The sequence below is a fragment of the Chaetodon trifascialis genome, chromosome 7 (assembly GCF_039877785.1).
Source record: "Chaetodon trifascialis isolate fChaTrf1 chromosome 7, fChaTrf1.hap1, whole genome shotgun sequence".
NCBI classification, from domain to species: domain Eukaryota; kingdom Metazoa; phylum Chordata; class Actinopteri; order Chaetodontiformes; family Chaetodontidae; genus Chaetodon; species Chaetodon trifascialis.
In genome coordinates this window covers 31,043,934-31,062,211 of record NC_092062.1, presented here as the reverse complement: position 1 = coordinate 31,062,211, position 18,278 = coordinate 31,043,934, and the positions used below count along the sequence as shown (strand labels likewise).

Genomic DNA, 18,278 nt, shown 5'->3' with positions numbered 1-18,278 from the left:
GCTGAATCCCTTATCCTAGTTTTGTGCAATGGGCCCCTGGTGATGAAGCAGAACAGCCAGCCAATCAGATGGCCAGTTGACCTGTCAGTCATTTTGAAACAATGAGGGGTGACACAAGAGTGACCTTCAACAAGAGAGAGAACAATATCTACTTTCAATGGGACGAAATTTAGCCCAAATATCTGTGTGAAATGAAGCGGAACACTTCATCAACACATGAAGTCTGTGGTTTGTTTACATGATTCATATGTGATACACAATATGACGTATATGATACGACGCTGTCACGCTCAGAGGTTGAACATGTTTGTTCAGGAGCTGAAGATGTCGAACTCTTCCTTGTTTTGAATCTCTTGTGTTTTTGCTTCTATCATGTGAAAAGCAGATTTCATGTTTTCATAAACACTTATTTCACCCCCTGTGAAGTTTTTAGAACTGCTGTATAAACAGTTCAGGAATTCTTGGAAATAGAAAAGACAGTTGTTGTCATATATGTTGAGTTTCATGTTAAGTTTTCAATTCTTATACTTATTAGCAAAGTGTTCATTTATTGTTCAATACCTGACAAAGAAACCTAGTAAGAGGAGCTTGAGTTAATTTTTGAGTCTGGCTGTTATTTTGGAGTTAAAGGAAGCTTTAAGCATTTTAATGAAAGTCACCTTTTGATGAGCAGTTTATATAAAATGAATGAAAGTTTTCTGACAACATAAATTCAGTCATCAGTCATTCTTTGACTGTTTCTACAGATTCTTCACAGTTGTTGTCGATTCCCCTTAGAATTTACAAAAGAACTACTTCACTGTGTTTTCTTTCCATTTTATTCCTGTTTGTTCTGACACTTAATCAGAGTCTTCAGTCATTTAAAGGACAGTTTTATTGTGAATTCAGAGTAGAGAGCTGAAACACAACATCTGCATAAAACTACAGCACACAGCTGTACAGTGATGAAGAAGCTGTTTGTGTGTGTGTGTGTGTGTGTGTGTGTGTGTGTGTGTGTGTGTGTGTGTGTGTGTGTGTGTGTGTGTCAGTGTGTGTTGATGCTCTGCTGCTGGCAGCGAGAGATCAGCGTGGTCACAAGTTTCTGCAGAACCTCCGCCCGCATCTTACTGATCTGAAGAACCTCCTCATGGTTGACCTTCTCCTCCCGACTGTAATCTAGAGACACCTGCAGCATGACATAAGTCAACACCGTCACACCACCACCACACACCAACCGCATCACACCACCACCACACAGCAGAGTCTGATGTAATTATTATCAATGCGTTGCTGTGTTGCTGTTATCATTTTAATAACTGACCTTGTTGGTGATGAGGGACAGACCAAGAACTCTGAGGCCACAGTGTTTTGCCACCGTCACTTCAGGAACAGTACTCATACCTGAAGAGGCAGGGGAGTGAGTGTGTGTGTTATGGTTTGCAACCCTCATTTAAACTACGATTTTTGAACTTTTTCATGATTTGAGCAAACTGTATCACTGTGCACTTCACGCAAACACATAGCTGAAAAAAGTTGTGCTGTAATTTGAACCAAAGTGAAAAATCAAATCAAATCAAATGATGTGTCATGTGGCCTTGTTAACCATCTTCACTGTAATTATTAGCATTTTATTGAGCTGCAGGGTTCCACTCTGCCTCATTAATATTTATTCAGCAGATGTATTTAATGAACGTGCTGATGTTCTGATTCCTGCTGAAACCTGAACATCATGTGCTCATCCTTTCAAACTGCTGCTTATGACTCTGAGCATCATGTTAAAAACTATTCATTCACTGAATAACTCTGAGATCAGCATTCATTCTCCTGCTTTTATTCAATAAAAGTCCACATGAGGCTGAAGATAAACTCAAAACAAGGCTGAGGACCACTGCTCTCAGGCCTCTGGTAAAGGGGCAGTCAGTGCTCAATACAAAACCAATACTTCAACTACCAACGAATGAGTCCTGATCTCAACTTAAACTCTTCAGAATTCCAGGAAGCATCAAAAATACTGTTTGAGACTCAGCTGGCCAACAAAAATAAACCCAAGTGACACCTCTTGTGTCTAATAGACAAACTCTGTGATTCTCTGTGACCATCCCCAGAACGGGTGAATTATAAAATATAGACTTTTTGGCTCATTGCCAGGGGTTGGAAAGCTGATTGATCAGGACTCTCTGGATGGACTGGACATTTCCCACTGGTGAGTAACATTAGATGCACCCATCTTCTAAATTCATTAGGATTCTGCAGGTTGGATGGGAAGGTGGTGGGATGGATGTGACCCACAGGCCGCCAGTTGACGATATATACTGGGTCGAGATGGACTTGCTGTTTGGTCCAAATGTGGACAAAGGTCTGAACTTTGAGAAGTCCTGGTCTATAGAAAAATCTCCAAGCACCCTAGAACCTTTTCGAAGGACCCCTAGAACCTCTGCATGGACATCTATACCTCAAGAACTTCCTGAAGGATGGGCTGAAACCTCTTCAGGACCTCCAAAATGTGTTCCATGACACCTATATAGTGCTTACAGACCCCAGATCCTGGATGTTGTAAACAAACTCCAGACTGAAGACAGTGTTACAATCAGGAGACACAATTAGACCCATCAGGTTTCCACAGTACAACTCACAGTAGCCCCTGCTGTGCTGCTATTACAGTTCATCAAAGAATAAACCAGAATGTTACAACTCTCCATTTGGGTCTGATCTCTGGTCAGATCAACACTTCTCACTGAGAGCCAGCCACTGCTCTTTCTGCTGACTCACTAACAAGGCCCCTTAAGACTCCGGAGAGGTTCCCCCTCAATGACCAACTGCTGAAGACAGGCCATCTATCTGTCTGTCTGCCTCTCTTCCTGTCTTACCTACAGAGTCACAGCCCAGGATCAGCAGCATTCTGGCCTCAGCGATGGTTTCAAAGTTTGGTCCGCTCACCATACAGTAAACGCCCTCTCTGATGAAATCACCGCAGCCAAGCTCCGAGCCCACGTCCAATGCCAGTCGCCTCAGATCCTTACTGTATGCATCAGACATACAGGGAAACCTGATCCCAAAACTACAGACAGAGAGAAAGACAGCCAGTGAGACAGACAGACAGACAGACAGACAGACAGACAGACAGACAGACAGACAGACAGACAGACAGACAGACAGACAGACAGTCAGTCGGACAGTGAAGCCTGATCCCAAAACTGCAAACAGACAAACAGACCTGATGTATCGCATCAAATATTAGAATGCTAGTATAGTTAATTTAATCTCAGGGTTTATATACAATAATCTCTGTCTCTCGCTGTCTGTCTGTCTGTCTGTCTGTCTGTCTGTCTGTCTGTCTGTCTGTATTCATTCCTGTCTCACCGCTCGTCGTTGGGTCCACACAGTGGGTGTTGTCCAGCAAATCCCGGCAGGTTGATGTGGTCTTTCATGATCATGATGTCACCGACTTTGAAGTCTGGACAGATTCCTCCAGAGGCATTTGTCACCAGCACAGACTCGACACCCATCAGTTTAAAGATCCTCACAGGGAATGTCACCTGAGACAGGTAGGCAGACAAACAGGTAGGCAGACAGAGCAGTGAACAGTCAAATTGTGCTGTTGGGATATACAGTGTAATAATCCCTCCAGTGTGTTCAGGCCTGTCCTGGGCTCTCCCTCTCCACAGGGAGGAGTCCAGGAAGATCCTGATCAGATGTTGAACCACCACAAGACTGAGCCCAGACAACCTGCAGAGGGAACTTTCATGTTCAGGATCAGCCCCCTGTGAAACACCACAGTCCACATCATGGCTGACTCAGCACCTGCTGTCACTTTGTCTCCAAGAAACTGTTAATTTTGTTTTAATATGGACTAACAACACTGTTAATTTAATGTATCTGGCACGTTTCAAAATGTTGATTCAGAATGGAAAATGTTTCATTAGCTTTCTGACAGCATCATCTCCTGACAAGTAACACAAGATGAAGGTATTTTGGGTCATGTCTTGTCACAGCTCTTGGTTCAGGCTCAGGAAAGATTTTTATGCCTTTTTGCTGTTTGACAGTAAAAGAGGACGGACAGTGAGAGGAGACAGAGATGAGGAGTGACTCAAACAGGAGATGTTGGAGAGGAAGACATTTCACAAAAAAAAAAAAAAAAATCCAGGCTGCAATTCTGTTTCCCTCAAAATACAACAGGCAAAACAATTGAGAATATAAACATCATTTCTAGGAAGCAGGGTTGGTGTCCCAACGACCCTGCAGTTGTTAAGGACAACAGCCTGAACCGGGGAACATTGGTTGTGTGAGTGGTGACAGTAAGAGTGATTTCATAACATGAATGGAACAGTGAATTGGATGATGGACAACAGGGCCATCCTCTGGTGAACAGGTCCAGGAGGCAGCTCAGCTAAGAGCACCTGGTGGAGGCCGAGTCAGGATCAGTCTCAGTGGATAACATGTGGCCTCTGCCATATTCATTTATCAACCTACATGAACTGAAGCATAAGCTATGCTCAATGAATGGCTGGTGACTTACCTGACATCAACTGCCCAGCGTCTCAAGCAAGATGACACCAATGATTGTGAATTGCATGTTGGGTAAAATGGGTGATGTAAGAACACTTCTGGTCATTGGAAGTGTTTTTGAATTCAGACATCACTGTGAGTGATGAAGACTCACCTGACAGAGGGAGTAACCTTCATACAGGTGGAAGTGACCCTGCATGAAGACACAGGAAGTATCCTCAATTGTTCCAAAGACCAGGCAGCCTTCATGACCCACGACTGAGAGAGAGAGAGAGACCGAGCCAGAGAGAGAGAGAGACAGAGAGAGAGAGAGAGAGAGAGAGAGAGAGAGAGAGAGAGAGAGAGAGAGAGAGAGAAGAGAGAGAGAGAGAGAGAGAGAGAGAGAGAGAGAGAGAGAGTGAGAGAGAGAGAGAGAGAGAGAGACCGAGCCAGAGAGAGAGAGAGAGAGAGAGAGTGAGAGAGAGAGAGAGAGAGAGAGAGAGAGAGAGAGAGAGAGAGAGACACAGACAGACAGACAGACAGACAGACAGAGAGAGAGACAGAGAAAACAACTTCATGGTCAGCCATCATTAATTATTAACATTTAGCTAAAGAACAAATAAATATTGAAGGCTCAAGACTCCAATGTTCAACTCTTATGATGCCACCAGAGATGAGATGAAATAAGGTTGGAAAAGGGGAAAAAGAAGGGAGGAATGAAGGAAGGGAGGAAGGAAGTAATGAGGAGAGGATGGAAGGAAGGATGAACGATAGAAGAAAAAGGGAGAATGTGGACAAAGCAAAAGATGGGAGGAGGGAATCAACACCAACACAGATCCTTCAGCAGCAGACACCCCGCCCTCTCAGTCTACAGTGGGCAAGGCTGACTCACCTGTGCTGACGGGGAAGTTGGGGATGTCCTGGTACCTAAAGGTCTGTTTGTTGGCGGCTCCGTCGGCCAGCAGCCCGAGTCCTGAACCACAGATCACTGCGACCTTTGGACGGTGACTCGTGTGGTTCAACAGCCACTCTGTGGTCAGTTTGTAGTCCTCAAAGGAGCAGCAGCTGGGGGACGACAAGGGGAGTAACTGAGTACTGAGGGAGAAATGAACATGGAGACTCTTCAGAGATGATTAACAGGGAAGCAATAATGAATCACTCACTGTTAACAGATACCATTCCTACAGCTTTTAAAACTTCTCTAATCAAACCGCTGCTTAAAAAAGACCATTCAGATTTGTCTGTCATCTCTAACTACAGACCAACCTCAGACGTGTGTTTCCTGAGGACGACTTTAGAAAGAGCTGAATGATTTCCTCTGTGACAACACCATGTTTGAAGTGTTCCAGTCTGGTTTCAGGGTCCAGCACAGTCCAGACAAAAACCTTCTCATTGGTCACTTGTAGTCTGAACACCTTCTCATTGGTCACCTGTTGTCTGAACACCTTCTCATTGGTCACCTGTTGTCTGAACACCTTCTCATTGGTCACTTGTAGTCTGAACACCTTCTCATTGGTCACTTGTAGTCTGAACACCTTCTCATTGCTCACCTGTTGTCTGAACACCTTCTCATTGGTCACCTGTTGTCTGAACACCTTCTCATTGGTCACTTGTAGTCTGAACACCTTCTCATTGGTCACTTGTAGTCTGAACACCTTCTCATTGGTCACTTGTAGTCTGAACACCTTCTCATTGGTCACTTGTAGTCTGAACACCTTCTCATTGGTCACCTGTTGTCTGAACACCTTCTCATTGGTCACCTGTTGTCTGAACACCTTCTCATTGGTCACTTGTAGTCTGAACACCTTGTCATTGCTCACCTGTTGTCTGAACACCTTCTCATTGCTCACCTGTCTGTCAGAGCTGACTTTAAAATGCTTTTACTGGTCTTCACATCACTGCCTGTCGTTGCTCCGTCTCATCTGACCAATATGGTTTAGACATTTGTGTCTCTTCGGTCTCTCGGCTCCTGGTCCTGAACCAGAACTATAAGCCTTTGTTAATCTAAACCTGGACCAGCCTGAAGGTCTGAGGGGTCTACACCTGTCCATCTGAAGACACCTGAAGGCTCTTTTCTTTTTATCTGACCGCTGTTTGATTTAGTTTTATCCTTTGGTTTTAATTCTGCTTTATTTCATTTTCCTTGTTTTTATTGTTTCGTCACACATATTCTGATTATTGATTTTAAACCCTTTGTTTATGAAGCACTATGCTATATAAACAACGTTTATTCTGATTATTATTATTAATCAGCAGACATCATGATGTCTTTGTATTTTAGTTTGAGAGATGAATCTATGGAAGTTGAAAAGAGGAAGTGAATGAAAACATTACACTAAGAGTTATTCCATCATCAGTTCATCTGCAGGTTAATTCATTGACGTCGTCTCCAGACTCTTTCGTTAATGTTAAGTCGACGTGTCGATTCAGGTTTCCATCGAACTCTGAACACACGAGCAGTTAAAAGTTAGTTAGTTAGTTTGATGAAATAAACAGTTTGTGTTCTAAGAAGAACGTTAAACTGTTGAAAGTCTATTTTTTCATGAATTTCCAGCTAATTAGGAGAAAGTTTGCTAGTTTATTTGGACTAATTCTTATTAACTATTGTCACTCGTTTCTGTTGTCAGTGATTTCAGCACAAAGACTCGGCAGCAGAAACAGAGTCTGACCTGAGTTCAGTCACAGAGATCAGAAGAAATGAAGATAAATGAGGGTCAGTCTTACCAGGAGTTTCCTTTGGTGTGCATCGTCCAGAGAGACGAGACGAGACGAGACGAGACGAGACGAGACGAGACGAGAAGAAAAAAAGCAGTCAGACAGCCACAGGGCGCTCTCCTCTGATTGGCTGAAACATACGGTCGAGGCCACTGACTCCATGCGTCTGTGAACTTTGACCTCTGCAGTTTGTACAGTGAGGGTTAAAGTTCAGCAGGCGGCTTCAAAACAGAATGAGATCAGAGAAAAGATCAGAAATGTAACTTGAATACACGTGAGGTCGCTGAGGTCAAACACACAGCGAGCTCTCAGCCGACAGCACAAAACTGAATATTCTGAATCAAACAAACCATTTAGTCACTTTTGGCCACTTTTCAAACATTTTTCCCTCTTCAGTACTTCAGTTCAGGTATCTTCTACACTTCAACTGCTTGTATTGTCAATGCATGACAATGACTGTGAAGCTGTCGTTGGCCTCAGACAATATGTAGAAAAAGAAAATGAAGTAAAAAGTCAGAATCTAGGAATAAAATATTATTCTAATTAAACATAATACTGTGGCAGTGGTGAATAAAGTAACTGAATCAGTGAGCAGAGTGATCTGTTTGGTCTGAAGGCAGAGTGAGGAGGCGATGAAGAACCAGAACCAGAACCAGAACCAGAATCAGAAAAGCTTTATTGCCAAGTACGGTGTCACACATACGAGGAATTTGCTTTGGTGAGGTTGGCGCATCTATTAAAAAGAAGCTATTCAAAAAGTAAAAATATAACAATAAGTAAAAAATATGACAATAAGTAAAAAATATAACAATAGCAGAAAATATAACGATATAAATATATATACACAAGTCTGTTTTTTTTTTTTTACAGAAGCACAGTCTGTTTTTTCAAAAGGAAGATAAGATAAGATAAGATAAGATAAGATAAGATAAGATAAGATAAGAATAACACTTTCGGCATGCATCTTAAAATCCAGCTGACAGTAGTAAAGTTCAATATTGACAAAAGTACAACTGAAGAAATACCACAAGTCCATTTCATCCACATTCTCAGGTTCCAGTCATCCTCTCTGTTGTCAAACTAAGTTGCGACGCTTCCATCGTTCATTCAGCAGAGTAGTAAATAAACTCTTACTCACATCCAAATGTAAATTATCTGCAATAAACTCCATCAGAGATGTTCAGGAAAAATGTGAACATTAACATCAACATTAAGATGAACATTGACTGAAGTTTGTGCAGGTTTGGCCTCGGCGCTCTCGGAGTGTTTCCTCCTCTTATTTCCGTCGTAGTGTAACGGCGGCTCACACTCACAGCTGCTGGATGTTCACACTGGGAGTTCACCAGTGTTTCCATTCCGAGGAGAATTCAAGAAATGTGCTTCAAAACACTTGGAAGTGAAATATGTGCAGGTCTGAAGGGCCACAGCCGTCACTTCACTCTGTCAAATGAGTTTTAGAAGAACAGTGAATCAACCCTGAAAAACAAACCTGAGATGAGTTTACCTCCTTTTTACTTTCTAATCAGATTACTGCCAGATGACTTATAATCAGATTACTGACTGATGATTTATAATCAGATTAATGTCAGATGATTTATAATCAGATTACTGACTGATGATTTATAATCAGATTAATGTCAGATGATTTATAATCAGATTAATGTCAGATGATTTATCATCAGATTACTGACTGATGATTTATAATCAGATTAATGTCAGATGATTTATAATCAGATTACTGACTGATGATTTATAATCAGATTAATGTCAGATGATTTATAATCAGATTAATGTCAGATGACTTATAATCAGATTACTGACAGATGACTTATAATCAGATTAATGTCAGATGACTTATAATCAGATTAATGTCAGATGATTTATAATCAGATTACTGACAGATGACTTATTATCAGATTAATGTCAGATGATTTATAATCAGATTACTGACACATGATGTATGATCAGATTTCTAATCAGATTCAAACACATTTTTCTGAAATGGATCATTTGTTTTCAGATTCCAACAACTTCTTTCAGTGTGTGTGTGTATGTGTGTGTGTGCGTGTGCGTCTCATCTTGGGAACCCTTCTGCAGGAATCCAGCTCATCAGTTGCCATGGAAACTATGTTTCCATAATACCAACAGTCTGTGTCTGAGTGTGTGTGTGTGTGTGTGTGTGTGTGTGTGTGTGTGTGTGTGTGTGTGTGTGTGTGTGTGTGTGTGTGAGTCCTGCAGGAATTTATTTTTGTCGTCATCTTCAAATTATGATGATAAATATAGTAATAAAATGTGTCCTGATAATAATCTTTGATCTGTCACGTTTATCATGTAATGATGTCACTTAAAACAACAACAATTGATAAATTGATTATATCTGCATGTGAGATTAATGCTGCTTCATGTTTCAGGTTCTGTACATGTTATTAATGCTGCGTCATGTTTCAGGTTCTGCACGTTATTAATGCTGCGTCATGTTTCAGATCCTGTAGATGTTATTTATGCTGCGTCATGTTTCAGGTTCTGTACATGTTATTAATGCTGCTTCATGTTTCAGATCTTGTAGATATTATTAATGCTGTGTCATGTTTCAGATCCTGTCAGTGTTATTAATGCTGCTTCATGTTTCAGATCCTGTAGATATTATTAATGCTGTGTCATGTTTCAGATCCTGTCAGTGTTATTAATGCTGCTTCATGTTTCAGATCCTGTAGATATTATTAATGCTGCTTCATGTTTCAGGTCCTGTAGATGTTATTAATGCTGTGTCATGTTTCAGGTCCTGTAGATGTTATTTATGCTGCGTCATGTTTCAGGTTCTGTACATGTTATTAATGCTGCTTCATGTTTCAGATCTTGTAGATATTATTAATGCTGTGTCATGTTTCAGATCCTGTCAGTGTTATTAATGCTGCTTCATGTTTCAGATCTTGTAGATATTATTAATGCTGTGTCATGTTTCAGATCCTGTCAGTGTTATTAATGCTGCTTCATGTTTCAGATCCTGTAGATATTATTAATGCTGCTTCATGTTTCAGGTCCTGTAGATGTTATTAATGCTGTGTCATGTTTCAGGTTCTGTACATGTTATTAATGCTGTGTCATATTTCAGGTTCTGTTGTTGATTTGAGATACTGAACGCGACGTTCCTATGAACCTCCTCACCAGTGAGTGCAGGATGGTCTGAGAGATAAACTACCGACCTGAGCCTGCAGCCTGTAGCTTCATATGGACATGCTGCACATCACCTCTTCGGTCAGGTACTCAGGTGAGGACCGGCACATGGTGGTTGATACTCAGTCCATATGTAGAGAGGTTTTAATAAACACAGTCTTCCTCACTGTCCTCATCTTCAGCTTCCTGTGTGGCAGCTGATGAAGATGCTCCTCTCACTTCCTGGTGGTGTCTCAGATCAGCTGTGTCTATCCACAGGTCAGCAGCTGCCTGTCACATGTCTCTGTGATTGTCTTTGACAAGTAAATGTGGATCAGGGCTGTGAGACGAGTCTGTGTCAGACCAGATCTGGACTTGGTCATGTGATGCACTGCTCAAAGACCAGGACGTCCCTCTGCTGGTTCGTTGCAGGCAGCAGCTTCAGACATCAGCTCAGATTAAAGCTGCTCAGAGTTCAGCAGAAACATCTCAGCATCCACTGATGGAGGAGACGAGTCAATCAGGCCTTCATGGTCCAACCGCTGCAAAGAAACCAAGACTGGGAGAGACCAGCAAGAAGAAGAGACCTGCAGGAAACCAAGAACCGCAAGGACTGGACATTAGACCAGAAGAGACCTGGACTCTGGTCTGATGAGTCCAGATCTGAGCTGTTTGGTTCCAGCCGTTGTGTCTTTGTGAGACTCAGAGAAGGTGGACTGATGGTGTCTGCAGGTGTGGTTCCACCGTCAAGCAGGATGTGGAGGTGTGACGTGTGGGGGGAACCAGCTTGGCTACCACAGCGTCCTGCAGCCAGAGGACAGTCCAGCTGTTCGTCCTTCATCAGGACAACGACCCAGAACACACGTCCAGGCTGTGTTTGACCAGGAGGGAGAGTGATGGAGGGCTGCATCACGTGACCTGCTCTCCACAGTCACCTGACCTGACCTCAGCTGAGATGGTTTGAGATGAGCTGGAGGTCAGAGTGAAGGAAAAGCAGCCAATCAGAGCTCAGCACGTATGAGCACACCTTCAGGTCGGACGGAGAATCATCCAGGTGACGACGTCATGAAGCAGCTGAGAGGACGAGCAGAGAGAGCGAAGCTGATCGAAGCCGAACAGGCGAAGCGAGAAGAGTCTGAAATATAAAACATCGATTGGTTTAGATAAAGTGTTCTGCTTTACACGTAATTCCATGTGTTCTGTCAGAGTTTTAATTCTACATTGTAGAAAATAATAAAGAAAAGCCACTGAATGAGGAGGTGTTCAAACCTTTGACTGGTTCTGTCGATATAAATGTTTGTATAGAGCCTCCACACTGACCGCAGAGGAGATTCCAGTGTTTGACCAGTAGGGGGAGCTGGAGGCCACAATCTCCGTCCGGCCGTGAATCTTCTCTGAGCGACTCTGACAGCTCAGACTCTCAGGAGGAAGAGGAGGAAGAGGAGGAGGAGGAGGAGGAGGAGGAGGAGGAGGAGTGTCGGTGCAGCGGCTCGTCAGTCAGTCAGTAAACAGTAGCTTACCGGAACTAACGGACAGTGATGATGAAGATGATGATGCTGCTTCTTCAGCTCGGTGGTAAGAAAAGAAAAAACGCTCCGCATTTTTTCTGTTTCCTTCCTTCATCCCACCATCATCTCCATCATCTTCATCCCTGCTCTGCTGCGACTTACTCAGTCCTCCATCATCTTCATCATCATTAGATGCATTAATATAGGAGTGTAACGGCTCCTCTCGGTCAGTGTGTGCGTGTGTGCGCGAGAGAGAGAGAGAGAGAGAGAGAGAGAGAGAGAGAGAGAGAGAGAGAGAGAGAGAGAGAGAGAGAGTGAGTGTGTGTGTGTGTGTGTGTGTGTGTGTGTGAGAGAGAGAGAGAGAGAGTGTGTGTGTGTGTGTGTGTGTGTGTGTGTGTGTGTGTGTGCGTGCGTGCGTGTGCGTGTGCGTGAGAGAGAGAGAGAGAGAGAGTGTGTGTGTGTGGGGGGGGGGGGTTAACAACCAGAGGTTTTAACGTTCTGAAGTCACCAGATGCGGCGGTTTGATGATGATGATGATGATGATGATGATGCAGCAAAGACACACCACATATCTGATCATATGTGTGCGTGTGTGCGCGCGCGCTACTGGTGCTAACGTCGCAACCGGTGTGTAAATATAGAAATCACTGCGTCAGAGCGGCGGACTGACGTAGAAATCCGGTACATTTCCGGGTGTCAGCTGTGTGCTGCATTCCTCCACAGTCAGGCAGCTTCATCATCATCATCATCATCATCATCATCATCATCATCATCATCATCATCATCATCATCACGTTGCTGAGCAGCAGCTCTTCTACCTGAGTAATAGGTAACAGCAGAGACACGTGACCTGCTGCAGGTGATGATGAAGAACTTATAGATTAGAACTATTTTACTTCTGCAGTGGGAGAAGAATCAGTTTGAAAATACAAAAAAGTACAAACGTATTATCAGGAAAATGTACCCAAAGTTTTCAAAGTAAGAGCACCTGTTAAACACAGCGGCTCAGGTGGACCCTTTACCAGGTGTGTCAGTGTTCAGTGACGTCTGAGTGACGCTGTTGAACTGGAACTGATCGACTGACTGTGATCCAGACCTGGTCCTGCTGTGCAGAGGATCTGTCACAGTCCTGCTGGCCGTTAGCTGTTTGCAACACAGTGATTGGCTAATTCCTCCTGATCAGCTGCTTCACGCTGATGATTTCACTTTGTGAGCAGACGTGTCAGGTGAGAGTGACAGGTGTGTGCAGGTGGTCCCATGATCGCTCACCCCAGATTTTTAGATGAAGTGAGACCTCCACTTACTGAGGAGATCCAGAAAAACTCCAGAAATTCACCAAGAAACCAGAAAAAGACGATTCAGAACTTCACTGAGAATCTTTTTCTTCAGCATCGCAGTGATGGTGAGAAATTAGAAATCAGCTGTAAAAGGTTTCCACCGCTCATTCACCCATTCATCCACTCACCCACACACTGATGGCTCAGAGGAAAGACACTATCCAGGTGCATCATGGGACATGCAGCATCCATAAAAGTCAGGATGTCAGGGGTTTGATGACATTGTCACAGTTTGATCGTCTGTTCGTTTGTTCAGCCGTCACTTCTGTTTCTGACAACCATAAAAGCAGCTGACAGTGCAGAGTCCACCTGTAACCCTGTGTGTTTGTGTTTGTGTTTGTGTTTGTTTGTGTGTGTGTGTGTGTGTGTGTGTGTGGGGGGGGGGGGGGGGGGGGGCGCATTTTGGCAGATTTTAGGGTTCAGGTTTGGCATAAGGTGGTGCTACTGATGATGCTTAAGCTTAAGGTTCGGGTCAGCATGATATCAGTGAGGGTCCTCACAGCTGTAGAAAGGCAAGTGTGTGTGTGTGTGTGTGTGTGTGTGTGTGTGTGTGTCCATATGTTTGCTCTCACACTGAAATACAAACACTGCGTCTGCCTGCCATCATTCAGACACCTGTACTTTACACAGCAGTATTTGGATTGGACTGCGTCGTTGGACTACAGCTCAGTGAAAAGAGAGTGACCTGCGATCAGTGTTTGCTTTCAGTCTGAGTTTGGCGGCTGCCACCTTTTCTCTTTGGTCACTTCCTGTCTCGGCTTCCTGCTCTTTACTGTCACCACTCAGGTGAGCAGGAACACGCAGTCGGATCATTCCACTGAATTATCATTTGTTTCTCCTCTTATGAATCACTGAACCAACCGTAGAGGACTGGAAGCAGATGAAGTACATGGAAATACATGGAAAATACTTCAAAATACATTAAATACCTTCATACCAGGAATGTGAGCTAGTATGGATTTGATTGGCCAATGCAGTGCTTTGCTGGATGAAATCACTTGTATATTTACCTGGACAGGTGAGCAGAGTCTTCTGACGAATGTGTTAAATACGTTTGCTGATGCTAATATTTTTTTCAGTATTTTTAATCCTGAATTCGGTATTTAGCTAGTTTTCTAGCTCACAGTCGTCTTCTTCTAACAGAAGAAAAACCTGTTTCCACTGATCTTTTTTTTTTTATTCAGTGATACAGAAAATAATATCAAATAGTGGACAAAAATGATTTTCCAAGTGGTCCCTGAACACAACACATACAGTGGCTGATATCACATTAGTGCATCAAGTCAACTGTCAACAACATAAGCAGATGCGGAGCATCGCTCTCTCCAAGAGAAATGGACAAACCAGTAAAATCAAGCCGGTGTGTGTCAGTTAGTTTGTGAGGATGAGTCCACAGTGATGAAGAAGTTCAAACTGAAGAGTCATCACAGGACAAACATGCCAAAATGGATGAACTGCTCTTGATGAGGTTAATGCTCTTCAGTGGAGTTTGATGCTCAACAAGCAGCTTTCACAGGCCTCATGCCGACAGGGCGTGTTCTGCAGCATGTTTGTGCTAAGCTAACAGCTAAGAAGCTGAAACCTCCTTCAGAAGGAGAATTAGTGAGGGAGAGCCTTGTTGCTGCTGTTGAGCTGAGAGCAACTGAAGCCCTGCCCTGCTCTGTCAGTGTTCACAACCAATCAAAACTCACCTTTTCACAACATGGAATCTGCAGTTGCTGCTGGTGGAAAAGTGATGAAGGTGCCGACACCTGGTGGTTTTCTAAACAACTGTCAGTTTGTGTTCTCACATTCAGGTGACATGACACCAGCAGCACCTCCAGAGTCTCAGCCAGTCACATTCTATCATCCTATTACATTAGATCCTACATTAAACCCGACATTACATCCTATTACTTTTAACTGAACTTGAGGTGAACTTATCTCATGTGTGTTTCTCTTGCAGGTCATGTGACTTCTCATGGAGGATGGGCAGGCAGTGATAAGCTAACTTCTGGTGGACAGGAAGTCTGAGGTGAGGTGAGGGATCATGGGAGATGGAGGACCCCTGCAGACCGAGGGGAATGCCCTCCTCAAAGCTGTTTTCCAAGGGAAGCTGAGACTGACCCGTCTGCTGCTGGAGGGCGGAGCTTACATCAACGAGGGCAATGAACGCGGAGAGACCCCTATCTCTGCCGCGTGCTTAGCGAACTATGATGACTCGCAGACCCGGCAGAGGATGGTGAGGTACCTGCTGGAGAAAGGTGCGGATCCGAATATCCCCGACAAGAGTGGCAGGACGGCGCTGATGCACGCCTGTGCCGAGCGGGCAGGGAAGGAGGTGGTTTCACTTCTGCTAGAGAACGGAGCTGATCCCAGCCTCAAAGACTATTCCGGCTCCTCTGCCCTCATCCACGCCATCAACAAGGGAGATCGCGAGACTCTGCAGGTGTTGCTGGATGCCTGTAAGGCCAAAGGCAAGGAGGTGATCATCATCACCACTGACACGTCTCCATCAGGCACGAAGAAGACCAAGCAGTACCTCAACTCCCCCCCGTCACCAGGCATTGTGGACAAACTATCTCCAGCCTGCATGTCTCCTTCTGAGGTGGAGATTGGAACCTCCTCACCAGCAGGAGACAAGAGCACAGACAAGGAGGGGATCTTCAGCTTCGCACTCACCTCAGCGTTACCTTTACCTTCAGCTCGACCTCCAGGAGAAAAGAGACCGCCGCCACGCAAGCTGTTGAAGAGGCTGAACTCGGAGCCCTGGGGCCTGGTAGCGCCCTCGGTGCTGAGCGGGGTTCCTCAGGAGAGGGCTGACGGGGGTCTGGAGGAGGAGTGCCACTGTGACCTGAGTCGGATGATCACAGAGATTAATGGGCTATCCATCACAGAGCATGGGAGACCTCTGTTGTCACGGCGACACAGCATCGAGACCCATGATCCCTGTTCGCCCAAACTCATTGACAGGTCCTGCTCCGAGGACTGCACAGCCCTCTCTGGTTCCTCCTGGGCAGACAAAGTCCAGCAGCATCAGATCCTGTACCGCAGGAACACGGCCCCAGAGTCCCAAGAGAACATGGGGGGACCTGGGGCAGTTGTGGCCCGGGCTCTGGCGCACCCCAAACTAACCCGGATGGAGCACTATGAGTCAGACACCCACCTCTGTCCAGAGTCCACCCCTGGATCCCCAGACTCTGGTCGGGTGTCTGTGGAGCGGAGGAGGTACAATGCTTCTCCCCTCTCCCTGGTCACCAGCTCCTCAAGGGAATCTCTGGAGAATATCCCCAATTCTGTGTCACCAATCACCATGCGCAGGCGTCCCCCAGGGCTCCTGGAGCGCCGGGGCTCAGGGACCCTCCTGCTGGACCACATCTCCCACACCAGGCCTGGTTTCCTGCCTCCGCTCAACATCAACCCCCAAAGACCTATCCCTGACATCCGGGCCAATGGCAGACCCACCTCCCCCATCCACTCTGGGCATAAGATCCTTGTCCCTGTGGCTCCAGCTTCACCGAAACGGGGGCCCGACTTCAAGATGAAGAAGAAGCTGATGAGGAGACACTCAATGCAGACAGAGCAGATGAAGCAGCTCTCCACCTTTCAGGAGATCCTGGCTGAGAAGGTCATCGAGTCCAATGGGGACTGATGACAGGAGGCATCGGAGCAAGGTGTGATGGGTAGCCACAGAGATTTTGACAGTCGTGATTTACTGAGTAATTTTACAACTGAAGCTTCTCAGTCAAATCATCACCAGGCCCTCAAATTGTAACATTGTGTCACTTTCTTCAGCATCTCTTAGAGACTCACAAGATATCATTCAGCATCTTTATGAGACGCTGCGGAAGATAAAAGTTGCCATTTGAGGACCTGTGAATGAAAACAGGTTGGACACATTTAAAACCACATTCTGGTCTTTCTGGAGGGCTGCACCAAGGAGGATTTTATTAAACTGAAAGATGGGTTCAAATAGGGTTTCATTTAAGTTGTATTAACTTTATAACACCAGTTCTGGTTCTGATGTTAGATTAATGGGCTTAAAAAATGCAGAGGTAAATGGACATGCTGTTGGTTCCTGAAGATGTTTCATCATCAAAACTCAGCTGAGCTGAACATCAGTGAACTCTTCAGTCCTTACAAACCATCAGGTCCTCCAACAGCGGCCTCTCAGCTAACGCAGAGTCCAAACCACAGAGCTCTGTAACAATCTGCCTGAGAAGGTCCACCTGCCTCAGTCTGCGGAGTTTAAGTCACTTTTCAAATCCAACTTTTACTGTTAAGCTCATTCTGAGTTGAGTTCATCTGCAAGTCCAGTTGCCTCTTCTAGAAACACAGATGACCTGTGACAAAGTGTGACGCCAAAGAAGAACCACCACAGCTTCACACTTTTACAGTGAAGACACCAAAATGAGAAAATGAGCAACAAGCAAACACAAACAATTCAGCTGGGTCATCTCACGACGAAGTTAACTAGTTCTGAGATGCATGAGATTCTTTTCTTACACAGCATTCATGGATTTTCTCTGGGAACAGCTGAAATATTAACTCCACATTGCATATTTCTAAAAGTTGTTAAGATCAGTAAGAAGTTTGCTCTTGAACTGCTTTGAGCAGCTCTCCTGTTTCCACCCTGCTCAACCACATTAAAAATCAGTTTACAACACGTTCCTGATGCTTCCTCTGAACCCTCAATGATTGTTCCTTCACTCATGATGAAAACAGAAGCAGAAATAATCAGACTTGTTTGATGTTTACAGACGCACAATTTGCACTGAAGTCGTGTCATTTTTCTAATGTTGACGAACGTGAACCTTCTGTCGCACCTGCAGATTTCCTGATGAAACTCAGATCTGAAGCTATGAAAACAAACTGTCATCTTTTCATTAATGAAGCCGATGTGTTCATTTGAATCTGTTTATAAGCTCCTGCTCTGATTGAAGATGTGTGAAACTACCTACTGCGCTGTATGTACTGTAATTATCTACACAATAGTCACTATAATAGTTGGTATTTCTGTGTACTTCTGCTGAGATTACATTAAATAAAATAGAGTTTTCTTGTTTATGAAATTCCAAAGAAGTTCTGAGGACAATTTGAACCAAAACCTGCTGAGACTGTA

The 18,278-nt window shown here is 44.4% G+C and overlaps 2 protein-coding genes across 2 annotated transcripts in view; one reads left to right on the top strand and one right to left on the bottom strand.

Annotated features, from left to right (window-relative positions):
* Positions 1-973: 973 nt before the first annotated feature.
* On the bottom strand, positions 974-7,211 carry pnp4b (purine nucleoside phosphorylase 4b). The gene is made up of 7 exons (XM_070966650.1): positions 7,189-7,211; positions 5,357-5,529; positions 4,640-4,743; positions 3,340-3,515; positions 2,847-3,037; positions 1,301-1,380; positions 974-1,165 (listed from the first exon to the last, which is right to left on the bottom strand). Exons 1-7 carry the CDS (start codon positions 7,209-7,211, stop codon positions 1,025-1,027), a joined length of 888 nt encoding a protein of 295 aa, XP_070822751.1. The 3' UTR covers positions 974-1,024.
* A 4,477-nt stretch (positions 7,212-11,688) lies between these two features.
* Positions 11,689-18,278, top strand: part of LOC139334474 (ankyrin repeat domain-containing protein 34A) — a 6,944-nt gene continuing 354 nt past the window's right edge. The window contains exons 1-2 of the mRNA XM_070967378.1: positions 11,689-11,907; positions 15,123-18,278. The exon at positions 15,123-18,278 is cut by the window's right edge and continues 354 nt beyond it. Of these exons, the coding sequence (XP_070823479.1) occupies positions 15,207-16,808 (1,602 nt within the window). The 5' untranslated portion in view covers positions 11,689-11,907; positions 15,123-15,206 and the 3' untranslated portion in view covers positions 16,809-18,278. The remainder of the gene's footprint in view (positions 11,908-15,122) is intronic.

Coding starts and splice junctions, on each gene's coding strand:
- pnp4b (XM_070966650.1), bottom strand. CDS start 7,211: ATGCACACCAAAGGAAACTCCTG. Junction 5,530..7,188: donor CACACCAAAGGAAACTCCTG/GTAAGACTGACC, acceptor GTCGTCCCCCAG/CTGCTGCTCCTTTGAGGACT. Junction 3,516..4,639: donor AAGGTTACTCCCTCTGTCAG/GTGAGTCTTCAT, acceptor TACCTGTCTCAG/GTGACATTCCCTGTGAGGAT.